This window comes from Brassica napus, chromosome A6, assembly GCF_020379485.1.
Source record: "Brassica napus cultivar Da-Ae chromosome A6, Da-Ae, whole genome shotgun sequence".
NCBI lineage: Eukaryota > Viridiplantae > Streptophyta > Magnoliopsida > Brassicales > Brassicaceae > Brassica > Brassica napus.
This window is the reverse complement of record NC_063439.1, coordinates 26,833,409-26,848,493: the sequence shown is the minus strand read 5'-3', so window position 1 is coordinate 26,848,493 and position 15,085 is coordinate 26,833,409. Positions and strand designations below refer to the sequence as shown.

The 15,085-nt window shown below is 37.7% G+C and overlaps 4 protein-coding genes across 5 annotated transcripts; 3 read left to right on the top strand and 1 right to left on the bottom strand.

Annotated features, from left to right (window-relative positions):
• The first annotated feature begins 1,269 nt into the window (after positions 1 to 1,269).
• Positions 1,270 to 2,664, top strand: LOC106401446 (U-box domain-containing protein 37). Of its 2 annotated transcripts, none has more exons than XM_013841965.3 (4): positions 1,270 to 1,800; positions 1,901 to 2,019; positions 2,081 to 2,196; positions 2,274 to 2,664. In XM_013841965.3, the coding sequence occupies exons 1-4, from the start codon at positions 1,533 to 1,535 to the stop codon at positions 2,500 to 2,502; spliced, it is 732 nt and encodes a 243-aa protein (XP_013697419.2). In that variant the 5' UTR covers positions 1,270 to 1,532; the 3' UTR covers positions 2,503 to 2,664. The 2 variants fall into 2 exon arrangements, with proteins under 2 accessions (XP_013697419.2, XP_048637319.1); XM_048781362.1 differs by having other exon boundaries at positions 1,573 to 1,804.
• LOC106401445 (serine/threonine-protein kinase D6PKL2) lies at positions 2,571 to 5,080 on the bottom strand. Its single transcript, XM_013841963.3, has 3 exons — positions 4,854 to 5,080; positions 3,839 to 4,674; positions 2,571 to 3,613 (listed from the first exon to the last, which is right to left on the bottom strand). Exons 2-3 carry the CDS (start codon positions 4,627 to 4,629, stop codon positions 2,740 to 2,742), a joined length of 1,665 nt encoding a protein of 554 aa, XP_013697417.2. The 5' UTR covers positions 4,630 to 4,674; positions 4,854 to 5,080; the 3' UTR covers positions 2,571 to 2,739.
• A 4,145-nt stretch (positions 5,081 to 9,225) lies between these two features.
• On the top strand, positions 9,226 to 11,575 carry LOC106401447 (farnesyl pyrophosphate synthase 2-like). Its single transcript, XM_048781361.1, has 11 exons — positions 9,226 to 9,524; positions 9,605 to 9,629; positions 9,733 to 9,848; positions 9,939 to 10,142; positions 10,224 to 10,312; positions 10,431 to 10,482; positions 10,575 to 10,670; positions 10,750 to 10,794; positions 10,897 to 10,986; positions 11,074 to 11,145; positions 11,229 to 11,575. Exons 1-11 carry the CDS (start codon positions 9,276 to 9,278, stop codon positions 11,355 to 11,357), a joined length of 1,167 nt encoding a protein of 388 aa, XP_048637318.1. The 5' UTR covers positions 9,226 to 9,275; the 3' UTR covers positions 11,358 to 11,575.
• Positions 11,576 to 12,092: 517 nt separating this feature from the next.
• On the top strand, positions 12,093 to 13,596 carry LOC106402191 (protein phosphatase 1 regulatory inhibitor subunit PPP1R8 homolog). Its single transcript, XM_013842874.3, has 2 exons — positions 12,093 to 12,565; positions 12,633 to 13,596. The coding sequence occupies exons 1-2, from the start codon at positions 12,195 to 12,197 to the stop codon at positions 13,396 to 13,398; spliced, it is 1,137 nt and encodes a 378-aa protein (XP_013698328.2). The 5' UTR covers positions 12,093 to 12,194; the 3' UTR covers positions 13,399 to 13,596.
• The last annotated feature ends 1,489 nt before the right edge of the window (positions 13,597 to 15,085 follow it).

Below are 15,085 nucleotides of genomic sequence, written 5' to 3'. Positions count from 1 at the left end.
TAAAGACTTTTAAAAATTAAAAATCCAAAGTCAAAGCAATAAAAACCACATCAATATTTCTACAGTCAAAAAATGAAATCACAGCACTTACCAATCAACCCCTATATTTACTTTTAAAATTACTTCTTACAATTATAAGTCTTATATATAATATTACTAATATTAATTTTGTATCACTTTAATCTTTATAATCACATTCACCTAAATATTAAGATAAATATTTTGTATATAATTATTATTTACACATAAGATATAAGAATGTTAAAATTAAAACCAGAATTATTAATATAAAATAATATGATGTAAAATAGAAATATTACATACATCCAATTGGCCTATTTCGTAACTTTTCACTCTAGTTGGAATTTTTAAAATAAATTAAGGATTTGGTAACTTGGTGAAACCAAAATACCTACAAATAAGTTATACTAAATATTATGTTTTACATTCTTATTATGTATATATTACTTATTTATAAAAGTTTAGCGATTCTAGTTAGTTTAAAAAAGTTGAAAACTAAAATATAAAATGTAAAAATGTAAAGATATATTTGAAATTTAACTCAACCTTAAACTTTTATTTAGAAAATCATCCATTCTTAAAATAAGGTTAGTTGCTGAAGATGTCCTTTATAGAAAGAAGGTTTAGGGGCCGGGGATATACTCTCATATATAGCATGAATGCGTTTGCTTTATGTGTTACTCAAAGGTCAATTTCCTTGTATGGAACATGCCCATCTCACAGAAAAGTCTTTCTTGTTATTTGCAACGAAAAAAAGACACAACAACTTTATAAGTCTTTGGCTCTTTTGCATTGCTTTTCTTCATCGACTTTTCTTTCATCCTTGGGGTCAAGATGTTTAAGGGCTGAAACTTTCCAAGCCTAACAATTTTTTTTTGTTACTAATTTTCCAAGCCTAACATTAAACATCGAAATGATTCCTCAAATGTCAGATAGAGAAAGCATCAAAACGTTTACTGCTGATGCATAAGGTTTGCTTCTTCTTCTTTTTTTCCACAACAGCTAAGAAATTTATTTAATATTATCATAAAGATTCTTGTGGGATTCGGATATTCGATCAAGAGTTGCCAATAATCAACGAGCAAAGCACGTTGACCCATTTTAGAGTTTCATATTCTTGTGCTTGGCCAATAAAATACTTTTCTTTCTTTAAGTTGGAAAATTAAATAAAGTAATTTCCAACACTTTTTTTTTGTTCTTGTAGTATTATGGTACTAATAACCTTTGTTCTTTGGTGATTTGTTTTCTTTACAGATATTATTGAATTCTAAAACTGACACAAACGTGTGTGAATAAAACCCTGTATATGGTCATGATATGTAAATGTCTTGGAAAATTCAGACTTTTACAAAACTCACACGCAAAAGATACCAAAAAATCAAGTCATATATTCGACAAAACAAAACACACATGTAGAATGCAATACTATAAATTAAAGAAAAGTGAGAAGGTTTGAATGGGGTAGAGAGGGGACAAAACAAAAAGAGCCAAAAAAAGTCAACGAGAAGAAGATGCAACGGAGGATCAATGAGATAGAAGAAGAGGATGAAGAAGGATATGGAAGGACAAGCCTGGAGACTGTGCGAGAGAGCCCGTTTGAAGGAAGCAGTGGAACAGTATCTTTGAGCGGAGAGGACAACGTATATGTTGGAGTTGGTAAAGGAGACTCAAGCATGGGAGCATTGCGTTGGGCACTTGACAATCTCATCCCTTCTTCTTCTTCTACTCTTCTTTTCCTCATCCATGTCTTCCCTGAGACTCACTTCATCCCTTACCCTTGTCTGTATATCTCCTTCTCTTACCACTTCTTTACCTTTGATCTTTAAAATCTATTGTTTGTTGGAACTCAAGTGTGTTTGTATGTATGATCTCTGTGTAGTGGGGAGGCTGGCGAGGGAGCAAGCTAGTCAGGAACAACTTGATGCTTTTATGTCTCAGGAAAGAGAGAAGAGAAGAACTCTGTTGAACAAGTTTCTCCAAGCCTGCTCTGCTTCTAAGGTCCCATCTCTTTCTCTCTTGGTATTTGATTAAGATAGTGAACTAACAGATCCAAAAACAGGTGAAGGTAGAGACAATACTGGTAGAGAGTGACTCGGTGGCAAAGGCTATACAAGACCTCACTACCATTCTTAACATTAAGAAGCTTGTTCTTGGGATCGACAAGTCTAATGCAAGGTATGCCTCTACATATATAGAAGATGACTTACACAAGTCACTGAGTTGTCAGATGAATCTAACTCTCTTTCTTGTAGGAAAGCAAAGTCACTAAAAGGAAACAGTGTTGCAGAACAGATAATGAGAAGCTCCTCAGCAGAAACATGTGAGGTCAAAGTCATATGCCAAGGAAAAGAGATAGAGATAGAAAAGCCGGCGACGGAGAGAAGCCCCTCCAAGCCCTCAATACAGCTGCAGCCGAAGAAAGATCAATCCAGTGACTCTTTTGCTTGGATTTGCTTTAGTAAGCCCAAAACTACCAGTTAGTGGAATGAAAGATAAAGATGCAGATGTAGTACATTTGTCTGTTATGTTCTGTGTTTGGATAGAGGAAGTAAAAAAGATACTATGATAAAAACTAATAAGGTTATGAAAAGAGTTACAAACATTTTAATAAACTACAGAAACAAACATACATATTCATGCCAATCTATGAAGAGCATAACAACACTTGATCATCTCATGGTCTTTTTAGGGAAGAATAGAGAATTAGTACCATAGTCTCTAGAAGAAATCAAATTCCAAATAGTTATCAGACCCTTTCTGAGCATTCAGAACCAAACCTGCCGCTGTCTTCTGGCTCGTTGGTGACTCTGCAACACTACTCACAGGCCCCCTCTCCAGCTCAACCGGCTTTGGGATCTCAGGTGGAGTAGCACACCGGATCAAAGCCCAGTTCACACCTTCGAAGAACGGGTGCTGCTTAACCTCAGTAGCTCCCCGTTTGAACCCCAGTCTCTGCTGAGGCTCCTTCATGAGAAGGCCCCGGATAAGATCCCTCGCTGCAAAACTCACCACAGGTGACTCAGGAAACCGCAGAGGCTGTCCCACCACGTTGAACAGCGTCTGTCTGTTGCCAGACCCCTTGAAAGGCGTTCTCCCAAAGAGAAGCTCGTAAAGGAATATCCCAAAAGTCCACCAATCCACCGCACTCCCATGCCCTTCACCTTTGATAATCTCCGGAGCCAAGTACTCGTGCGTTCCCACAAACGACATGGAACGTGCATCCGTTGGCTCAGCCACCAGCTCTGGCAATGGCCTAACTTGATTTGCTGTGTCGTTCTTGGACTTACGCTCCTTCTTAGACTTGCTTGAGAAGAGACGCGGAGAGAAGCAAGTGGTGGGGACGGTGCATGATGGTTGGATGCAAGAGGGCTCCATCTGCACACAGTAAACGTTTTTGCGTAAAGGATCTGACTCAATGGCGGTAGATTTCACTAGAGTTGGGCTGACGAGACATCGGAGTGAGAGGTCAAAGTCAGAGAGCATTATATGTCCGTCTTCTCGAACTAGAACGTTCTCAGGCTTGAGATCACGGTATACAATCCCCAACATGTGCAGGTACTCAATAGCTAGCAATGACTCTGCTATGTAGAATCTACCACCCAATTGAAAAACAAAAACACTTTTAGTCAGCTAAGAACAAGAGATATAATAGCAAATGGCTTTTCTGAGAATATAACGTAAGGGTTTATTACGAGCTTCCAACTTAAAACTAATTGGTGATAAATGAATGGTAACGTTTTATATATTACTCATGTCCCAGTTAAACTCCGGATGTATGAGCTTATATTCTCACAGCTTTGAGAGAAGGATGACTCACTTAACCGCTTGCTCGGAGAAATGCTTCCCAGGCTGGCGTTGTCTGAGAGTATGCAAGTCTCCTCCAGGACAAAACTCCATCACCAGACAAGAGAACTTCTCAGTCTCGAAATGAGTGTAGAGCGTAGGGAGAAAAGGATGATCCAAAGACTGGAGAATCTCTCTTTCCGTCTGAGCTCTAAGAAGCTTCTTGCGGCTAGCGAGAGACGTCTTGTCCATAACCTTCATCGCAAAGTAACACTTCGTCCCTTTCAGCTCAGAGAGGTAAACACTCCCTATGTCTCCACACCCTAGCCTCTTGAGTAGCCTGAAGTGGCTCAGACCCAAAACCCCATCACGAGCCCTCACGGCCTGGATCGCTTCCCAGCTCAAGTCGTTGGCTTTGTGAGGTTTGTTGACAGTGCTGCTTAAGCTGCTGCAGCTACTCTCATCGCTGATGTCACTGCTCGTGCTTCCTCTGTAGATACTGCTTTTGCCACTCTCCATGAAATCAAGGCGGCTTCCACTCGTCTTGGCGAGGCTGCTCGTGCCATCACTCACCTTCGCACTGCCGAAGCCTGACGTTTTCTGCTCCTGGTCGTTGCTATCGATGGTTAACGAATCCACATGCTCTAGAACGGTGGACAAGGAGGTGAAATCAGGTTTAGGATCAGTAGATCGCTTCTTAAAGGGCTCAGGTAACCGTTTGCTCTCGGGAACTCCTGGATTTGTAGCTTTACTATTTGAAGAGGAGCGCTTCTGAGCTTCGAGTTCAGCTCCATGACTACCACTAGGCTTTCGTGTGGACGACATTGGATGCAAAAATAGATTAACAGGAAAGGCACATCTCTTCAAAACCTACTCAGATCATAAGAATCAATTAGATAGAAACCACACAAGAAGGAGTTTCTTTGATGAACTTTAAAAGAGCAGATCTCAAATGAGAAGAAGAACTAAGAGACAAGGGAGATCTGGAAACTAAGGAAAGGAAGCAACTTTTTAGGAGAAACCCTAGAAAGAGAGAAGGAAGGAGATACCTTGGGTGTGGATTGGAGCAGACAAAGATTCGGAGAAGGGACAAGAAAGGTAGTTGCTTGCTAGCGGCTGCTACAAGTACATGCAGTTAGTTGGTTCACTTCAACTTCACTAGTGTTGTTTCATCTCGCCGGATACGCACGACAAGAACCCGAGAGAGAGAGAGGATCTAAAAGTCGGAACAGCCCCAAGCCTTGTTAAAATTAAAAAATAATAATAAAAGCTAAATTACAAGATAACACCTTTCGCTTTTGTTCTTTTTTGAATTTTTTGTTTTTGTCTTTTTGAAATAAAATTAAATGAGCTTCTTTAATTGCATCAATATCCGTATTGGATACAAAAAAAGAAAAGAAGTAAATAAATAAAGAAAGAAAAATTGAGAGAGAGAGGGAATTTATTGCCGAAAGAAAGAAAGAAAAAGAAAGTTGAATGATTAGATAAATTAGACATACGGGCCTTGTAAATGTTTTAAGGCAACAATATATCTAAAATAATTAAAAGAGAGAGAGAGAGAGAAAGAGAGAGAACCCCGAAGAGAGCTAAACCCTAGCTCCGGCCGCCGCCTTGGCGTTGCCGGAGGCTCCACCTTCTTCTCCTTACTTGTTTTATTTTTTCTCTCCTCTTCCCAGATCCAGACCGAGTCGATATGCGCGCTTCTCTGACGATGTTGTGTCCTCCGGAACTGCGTGGTGCTGGTCGGAGTCGGCGAACCTTGAGTGGAGTAGCGGCGAGACGTAGGCGAGGCTGAGAAGAAGAGAGTCGGCTTTTAGGATTGTAGGTCTGAACAGATCTAATTTTGTTTTTCCAGATCTAGTTGAAGACCTTGTTGATGATGGCGCGTGGAGAAGGATAGACGTCTCCTCTAACTCGACTCTTCCTCCTTGTGTTGTGGCGAGATGGGTGGAGGAGAGGTGCGACGAACAGAGGTTAGTGGGGCCAACGGCGAGTTTCGACTCCCATAACCTGAATCAGATTCCCTCTTGCGTTTTTCTATCATCACAATCTGCCTTTCATTCCGGACAAGTATCCGGCTTGGCCATGATGGGAGGCAAAGAACAACGGTGGTATGACTCAAATCCGGGTTGCGCCGTTCGGCGATGATTCTGATGGTCTTGAACTCGACTCTTATCCTCTGGAGACATCAGAGGGAACTTGCAAGAGATACCGGATTGGGTCATGGTTAGCTGAAGTATCAATGTCTTTACCCCTCCTGGTCTCTAGGTTTTTTATCAGTCGGACCTTCAGTCCGCTAGCGGCAGAGGTTTATAGCAAGGAACATCAACGACCTCAAGCTTCTTCTAGTGGAGCGCCTCTGAGTGAAGTTGCTAATGGGACACGCACAGAACTCTGATCATAGGAGACCATAGCGTGGTGAATAATTGCAATATCTGGGAAAGCTTGGGTGTGATGAAACCTTGTATATACGGCCTTATGTTCCGCCCTTTGGTGAAAAGTTCGGAGACTTCGACCCCGGTAAGAAGGAGGAGTCCGAGCAATAAGCACTTAGTGTGTTGTGGTAGCTGATCCAAGTATCTCATTCTGATCATAAGGAGATCACTGCTTGCTTTCAACTGATGTCTCGTGTTTGTTCTCTTTTGAACCGGTTTAGGTCTGGTCTTTTGTAACTATGTGGTTTAATTATGTGGTCAAAGTGACTGGATGAGATGATATGGTAACGTAGGAACCAAATGAGTGTTTCTGGGTGATACTTGTATCCTCATCCTCATGTCACATTGTGGTTAAAGCCTCTTATGAGGCAATGTGGTCATAATCTGATTGTATTAGAATCATTTGGTTAATGGAAAAGTTGATGTTGAGCCAAAAAAAAAAAAAAAAAAAGATAAATTAGACATACCGGTTCAGTTTTTTCGGCTAGTTCCAGTTAGTTTCGAGTATGTTAAAACTTTGCCGTAACTGAACCGAAAAAATCGGTTTGGTTGGATTTTTGGTTAGTTTGGATCCAAAATTTTGTACCGAAACTTTTTGTTTTCGGTTAAACTTTCAGTTTAAACTTTAAATTAAATTAAATTCAAAAATAGTTAAGTTCGATTATTTTGGGTAGTTCAATTAGTTTGATCTTTTTGGTTAAAACTAGTATTATTTGGTAAAAGCATTTCCAATAGTGCATCAAAATGAAAGAAAACATAAAAAATGAGAAAAATCCATCTCTAATGGTACTTCAATTTGAGGAAACACTATTCAAAACGATGTCAATCATTTTTTAATTACATTTTTTACTTTTAATAATTTTTATTTATGCATAAACAAAACATTAACACTAACACATAACTTTTATAACTTTATATCCAATATGTATATACTGATTAAACTTCTTGAAATATAATTACCAAAAATTATTTATTAAAATATAATTTATAATTTATAATTTTATAAATTATAATATATAATTAAAAAAAAACAATACCATGGAAATACATAACTAATACGAAGTGGGAAAAATATAATAATAGTATTGTTTAAGTAAAATTCTACTATTACTTTGTATATTGTTATGTAATTTTATTAATGTAATAAATATTTGTTTTTTATAAGTTAAAGTTTGGTTAAATTGTAGAATTTAAAAATAAATGAGTATAGTCTAAAATTTTATAAAATAAAAGGTGTTATTTGCAATAAATAATAAGTTAAAAAATGAATATAATAAAAATTGAGGGAAAAAATAAGGAGAACCATTGGAGCAAATCACAACTTCATTTTGAGTTTACTTTAGTTTGAGGAAAAAAATGAAAGAAACCATTGGAAATGGGCTAAAGAAATTTTTAGAAAACTGAACTAACCGATTACCAAACGGAAATCGATTTTTTAGTTGTTGAAATAAACCAAACCTTCTAATTGAACTGAACCAGAATTGAACTTTCTGTTTGGTTCGGCAGGTTCGGTCCGATTCGGCTAGTAACCTCATGCCTATAAATCTTCTTAATTTCTTAAAAAGTGTAAAACATTGTCTCTTTAAAAAAAATATTTTTATTATATTTTACAATCAGTTTATCCGATATTTAGCTTTTTAGAAGATAAATTTCTCATATTTAACTATTTTATAAAAACGTGAGAAAAGACAGTTGTTTTTGAAATAATGATGGATTATGTTTATGGAGACAATTAGAGCTATGGTTAGTAGGTCTTTGTAAGCATTAATGACTTTTGAGAAGAGAAAAACAAGGCATGCAAAAAGCAGATTACGATTTGTACTCACTTCCCCTCATTATGTTCCTATGCCCTTTGCAACTTCTTCGTTAAACTACTTATTGGTTACAACATGACAAAACTCAAATCATGTGATGATATTACCATTGCCCCCTCCACCTATTGTACTCTTTAATTACAAACGATGAAAACACAGCAGAAACAGACAAAATGAGGATGAAGTTCTTTATATATCATTAGTTGTTTAACTTTTGCAGTTAGCGGAATATTCGCTGACAATTCACATCACATGCAGTTTGGACTTGAACCTATTTTTAATCTCAAACTCAAGAGATCTGTGTTCCTCGATAATGACCATAGTTTCTATTATCAATACGCATCACGTGGTTCTGGACCAAGCAGTCTAAAAAGACTATAATATTACTATAGAGTAACGCCTATGTCATGAAAAAAAAACAGGCTGTGCTTTTGAACGCATGAAGTACTTTTTAAGAGTTTAAATGGGAACCTTGTTTTGCTATTCAATCATTTAGCTCTTCACCTACTTCAAAATCTTCATACAAAAACATATCAAATGTGTTCATCTCATGCTTTCATTAGAGCCATCAGGCCATGTTTTCTGATGATGAATGGATCACCAGATTAATTATTAACCGAAGAGCAAAAAGATCATAAATTTTCATCTTTTCCGTACGTAATAACAGGACATATAAGTTACTACTGTTTTCAGGGAAAAAAACAAGATGATGATTCCCTTTTACTTACTAGGGGGCTCCATCAGTTTAATGATATCAGAGACCATGCTTGTGTAATAGTATGGTTCAATCTTGTTACTCTTGTTTAGTAGATTCACTCGTCACCCCCTGTTTTCAAAATTTGAGGAAAAAGAGAATCATACAGTCAATAAAACATTGTCCACATAAAGTCGGTAGTAACAACCTTAGAGGGGTGAGGAGAGTTTTGCTGGCCGAACGATGCCGTTCTATTGAGAAATGCCCATTATGAACGTCTCAAAAGGTCGTTCCATTAAGAAAGGCCCATTATAACTTGGGCTTCTCTCGGCCTCTATCTTAATTATTTAAAGAGGAAAAAAACAAACACTTTTTTTCTTTCTTACCGGCTGATTTGGCTTCATCTCTAACAACTGACAAGTGTTAAAGTGGAAGTGGAAAAACAACTACTCCTCCGAGTGTCCTGGGGAATGGCAAAAGTGGTAAATAAGAAGAAAGAGGAAAGGGTAATTTGGGGAAGAAAGAGGAATGAGATTGAGTTGTTGTAGGAATATGAGAATAGCCATAAAGGCTGTGAATTTGCATTTACATCTGATCCGTGTGGGCAGTGACAGTCTCTATCAAAGTAGGCAACTTTCATCCTCTTCCCATCATCATCTATTAATGGCGAAGGATCTCAAGTCAACCTTCCTCAATGTTTATTCCACCCTCAAGTCCGAACTCCTCCATGACCCTTCTTTCGAATTCACCGATGAATCCCGTCTCTGGGTTGAAAGGGTACTCCTTTCCCTTTCCTAAACCCCTTATGATCTCATCAGATCCTAATTTGATCCTCCGTAATTGTCTTTGTTTTGCAGATGCTTGATTACAATGTACCTGGAGGTGATGATCCTCTCTCTCTCTCTCTCTCTCTGTGTCTCTAGCGTTTCATCAATCCTTATCCTCTGATTCTGACACCTACTGGTTTCTTTCTCTTCTTCTCCAGGGAAGCTCAACCGAGGTCTCTCCGTTGTGGACAGCTTCAAGCTTTTGAAAGAAGGCAAAGACTTGTCGGAAGAAGAGATTTTTCTCTCGTGTGCTCTCGGTTGGTGTATCGAATGGGTATGTAAAGACTCAACCTTTTTTTTTAATCTCTCAATAAACTATAGATACCCTCCTGACTCTCTCTCAATCTCACTCTGTTCTTTGTAGCTTCAAGCTTATTTCCTTGTGCTTGATGACATTATGGATAACTCTGTCACCCGCCGTGGGCAACCTTGCTGGTTCAGAGTTCCTCAGGTAGGTATGGTTGCTATCAACGATGGGATTCTACTTCGCAATCATATCCACAGGATTCTCAAAAAGCACTTCCGGGGAAAGCCTTTCTATGTTGACCTCGTTGATCTCTTTAATGAGGTGAATCTTCTTTTGTTACTTGGCAGAACTATACACTCTTCTGTACACAACTGAGGCATTGGTAATTAATTATCTGTTTAGGTAGAGTTTCAGACAGCTTGTGGCCAGATGATAGATCTGATCACCACCTTTGAAGGCGAAAAGGATTTGGCCAAGTACTCATTGCCAATGTGAGTCAAAACTGTGGGCCTTTTCAATATATATTGAAATGGTCTTGTAACTAATGGATGAGCATTTTATGAAGAGTAGTAAAATGTTCTGAGTGATGAAATGGTTTTGAACATGCAGCCACCGGCGTATTGTCCAGTACAAAACGGCTTATTACTCGTTTTATCTCCCTGTGAGTATTGATTCTCATACTTGGGTTTCACAGTAAATGAGCGACCATGCCTTTATATTTTTCTTAGTGCTTAGATCTTGTGTTGTACTTAGGTTGCTTGTGCGTTGCTGATGGCTGGCGAGAATTTGGAAAACCATGTTGATGTGAAGAATGTTCTTGTTGACATGGGAATCTACTTCCAAGTGCAGGTAGAGTTTATTGCTGCTAAGTATTCATGAGTGCTATTTGATTGTCAGGAAGTTAATATTCGTTATTTTTTTTGTGTAGGATGACTATCTGGATTGTTTTGCTGATCCCGAGACTCTTGGCAAGGTTTTAACTCCTGCAAATGCTTAGTATTTTTTAGACTCATCTGACTGTATTTGATGTGCTTTTAGTTGATTAAAGCATATTGGTAACGTTTGATAAGTGCAGATAGGAACGGATATAGAAGATTTCAAATGCTCCTGGCTGGTGGTTAAGGCATTGGAACGCTGCAGCAAGGAACAAACTGAGATATTATATGTAAGAATCTTAAATTTTTTGTTGTTCGAAAAGGTTTTGTATTATCCTTTTCTTGAACGTGAAAGGTGGTTTGTTTTGATATCCTAGGAGAACTACGGTAAACCTGACCCATCAAACGTTGCTAAAGTGAAGGAGCTCTACAAAGAGCTTGACCTTGAGGTTTGAAACTAATGGAAACCTCAGAGATTTGATCTAATAATACATAGCTAACATATGCTGTGATCTGGGTTTGAACATGATAGGGAGTGTTCAAGGAGTATGAGAGCAAAAGCTACGAGAAGCTGATTGGAGTGATTGAGGCTCACCAAAGTAAAGCAATCCAAGCAGTGCTAAAATCCTTCTTGGCTAAGATCTACAAGAGGCAGAAGTAGTCTTAAGCTCTCCGAACTTTCTGTTATGTCTTTGATTCTTCGTTGGTGATTTGTGTTATTTTGTTAAGCTCTCTGATTTCAGTGGGAATAATCCTGCCTCATTTCTTAAACTTAAGTTATCATTTTCTCTTTTATTAATTTTTGTAATTTTATTCCGTGTCATAAATTATCACACTTTTTTTTTATAAATTTATGAGAGCGAAAACTATTTATTATCAGCTTTAGAATATTGCCTACAAAATTAGTTACAAATTACAAATTACAAATTACAAAAATACAACATCATTGAAGAAAAAACCAAACTAAGGGAGGTTTTTCTTTTTATTTGTCAACAACTAAGGGAGGTTTTAGAGTGGAAATTGTTTTCAAATCATTTATAATTTCCTTTGTCTTTCCTGTTTTGATGAGGCACCGTTGGAGGTTGCTGCTGTTTTGCAAGAGGATGTCGTTGGATCTTCTCGACCACGACTATAGCTCTATTGTAGACCGAATTTATGTTTTTTTGAATAAACCTTGGGAGTTAGCTCCCATATTCCTACCTAAAAAAATAATTTCTTTTTATAACACTTTTGATGCTTTGTATTTTAAATTGTTTTTAATATTACTGATAGATATGGAATCAGGACAAATATGTTAAAATTATAACTATAGGCCGAATTTAAGAGAAAACATAAAGTACAAGGACTGAGTTCACAAATTTTATTTTCTGAGTGAAGATCTTCGGACAAGACAACTAGAGAAACCCTAAAACTGTTCCATCCTTTGTTCTTTGCTTTGGGGGATCATGTGAAAAGGAGATAAAGATTGCTGCTTTAGATTCGAGTTCCAGACAGAACAATGTACGGAAGATCAGGTCTTGACAGGTTTAAAAAGTCTCAAACTTCCGAACCCTTCTCGGTCTCCGCAAACCCCCCAGCGAAGCCGCCACTAGTTCATCGTGTTCCCACGGAGGCGACGCCATTGCCGTCGACGCCGCAAACTCAGATCGGAGCGAGTCAGTCAACTTGGCAACCCCCGGATTGGGCGATTGAGCCACGCGCCGGTGTCTACTCTCTAGAAGTGGTGAAAGACGGTCAGATCCTTGATCGGATTCATCTCAACAGACGGAGACATATCTTCGGAAGACAGCATCAGACTTGCGACTTCGTGCTTGATCATCAGTCTGTGTCTCGTCAGCACGCCGTCGTGGTTCCCCACAAGAACGGCAGGTTTGTTGATTTGGCTTAAGGGCTTGGTCACTCTTGTGTCTATAAAGTCTTGTTTTTTGTTTTGTAGTATCTTTGTGATTGACTTGGGATCAGCTCATGGAACCTTTGTTGCAAACGAGAGGTTAATGAAAGACACTCCTGTAGAGCTTGAAGTGGGTCAATCATTACGTTTTGCTGCCTCCACTAGAATCTACATTCTGAGGAAAAACAGCGAGGCTCTCTTTACACGCCCTCCTCCTCCATCTGAGATCAAGCTTCCACCGCCTCCTGATCCTTCTGACGAGGAAGCTGTTGTTGCGTACAATACTTTGCTTAATCGGTACGGTTTAAGCAATGGAGAATCTGGTTCTGTGCTGGGGAAAAGGAAAGAGAAGGGGGGATCAGAAGGTGAGGTGGGAAAGAGGAGGAAGAAGCTGCGAGTTAGCTTTAGGGATCAACTAGGAGGAGAGCTTGCTGAGGTTGTTGGGATGTCTGATGGAGCAGACGTGGAGACAGAGCCTGGTCCGATTGGTGTCAAAGAAGGGAGCCTTGTTGGGAAATATGAATCGCTGGTGCAAGTGACACTGATACCCAAAGGCAAAGGGAAGGAAGAGAAAGCTTTTGCAGGGAGCAGAGGTGTGACTGATAGACTACAGGAAGCGATGAAGAAGTTAAAAGGAGGTCCAAAAGGAGGGATTTACGATGATCTTTACAGTGGTGACTCACTTACCAAGGCGGTTGGTACTTCATGGGCTTCTTCTGTGGGTGAACCAGCAGCTAAAGATAAAGAAGAAACTAAACGTGGAGGTGTTGATGAAGAAGACGATGATAACGATGATCTGTTTGGTGACTGACTGATTTTGAGCACGAGATTTAAGCTACCCTTCTTCTTCTCTAATGTGTACACTCATTCCAGGGAAATTGGTAATGTTGTTTTTCCTCTTTGTATATCCAATGGCAGCAAGCAAGCAATAGAGCACTAAGCCCAGGCCCATTGTCTTGTGTTATAAGTTAAAGAACCCTGAAGTTTTGATATGAGCCTGGTTATTCTAGTTGGGTCTTTGATAGTCATTACAAATAGTGTTGGAGTACAAAGAGTAGGGCCAGTGGAAATGGAGTGCAATGGATTTTGACCATTAGTGACTTACAATTCTCTCTTCAAGGCAGACAAATCCCATCAGAAGAGGACATTTGCACTCAAATACTTCTCTTCCCAGTCTTGTTTCACCTTTTTACCTTTTTGCATTATTAAAATAGCACACTAATGATGTGGGTTGACTTCCCCCTTCCCCCACAACAACAGAGATTCCACAGAGGATATGGACAACAAGTAAAACACTTGGTACAATACAAATAGTAATCTGCCTCTGATGCATTAAAGTTTGTGTGACTGAAGAGGGAAGGTATCATCTGGGGATCCATGCATCTTTGCTTTGGGATTTGCTTTATGACAAATAATATAAAGAAGAAAGAAGATATTGATGATGCAGCCAAGTTCGCTTTGATTATAACTCTCTTTTGGATTAAGCCTACCCAACTCCCTACTCTTAAGTCATAGGGTGGTGGTCCATTGTATTTATAAATAAGAGTAATCTCACTTTCATTTAATTGTAGTAGGGAAAGGTGGAAGACCCACTTCTGTGTGTTCACTTTAATTTCGGGAAAATCGCATAAAAAACCTTCAAGGTGGCAGCCACTTACACTTTAAACCTTGAGAGTATTTTACAAGCACTTTAAACCTTCAAAGTGACACTTTTATCAAAAGAAACCTCCAACCTGGCTTATTTGTACATCAAGTCAAAACGGTAACCGGTACTGTTCAAAAACGATGACGTGTCGTTTTTTTTTTTTTAAATATTTCATTAATAAAATAAATATTAAAATATAAAAATATAAAAATTCATAAAAAAATTCAAAACAAATCATAAAAATCACTAAAAATTCACAAAAAATCAAAATATTCACCAAAAAAAATTTAAATTATTTTATTAATAAAATTAATATAAAAATACAAAAGTATAAAAAATTCATAAAAAAATTGAAAATAAATAATAAAATGTCAATAAAATTCACAAAAAAATCTTAAAATTCACAAAAAATATTTTAAATATTTTAAAATTCACAGTCTCTGGGTTATGATTAATAAAATAAATATAAAATAATGATATTTTTCTAATCTAAGTCAGAGTAATCATAACCCAGACTACTATTTTGGATATTTTTTAATCTGTTATGTTCTATGTGTGTTGGTTGGATTTGAAAAAGTTTAGGATTGTTAGGGAAGAATGTATACTAATGATAGCTTGAGGGTAGCCAGTTTATAGCACTCAATGCACGTTATTCCTTAGTCACTTTTATAAAACCACATATAATTTTATTCTTGATTTTTGTGAATTTTTGTGATTTGTCTCAATTTTTTAATGATTATTTATATTATGTGTATTTTATACTTATTTTATTAATAAAATAATATAAAGATTTTTGTGAATCTTTTATTTTTGTAAAATTTTATGATTATTTTTATATTTATTTTATTAATAA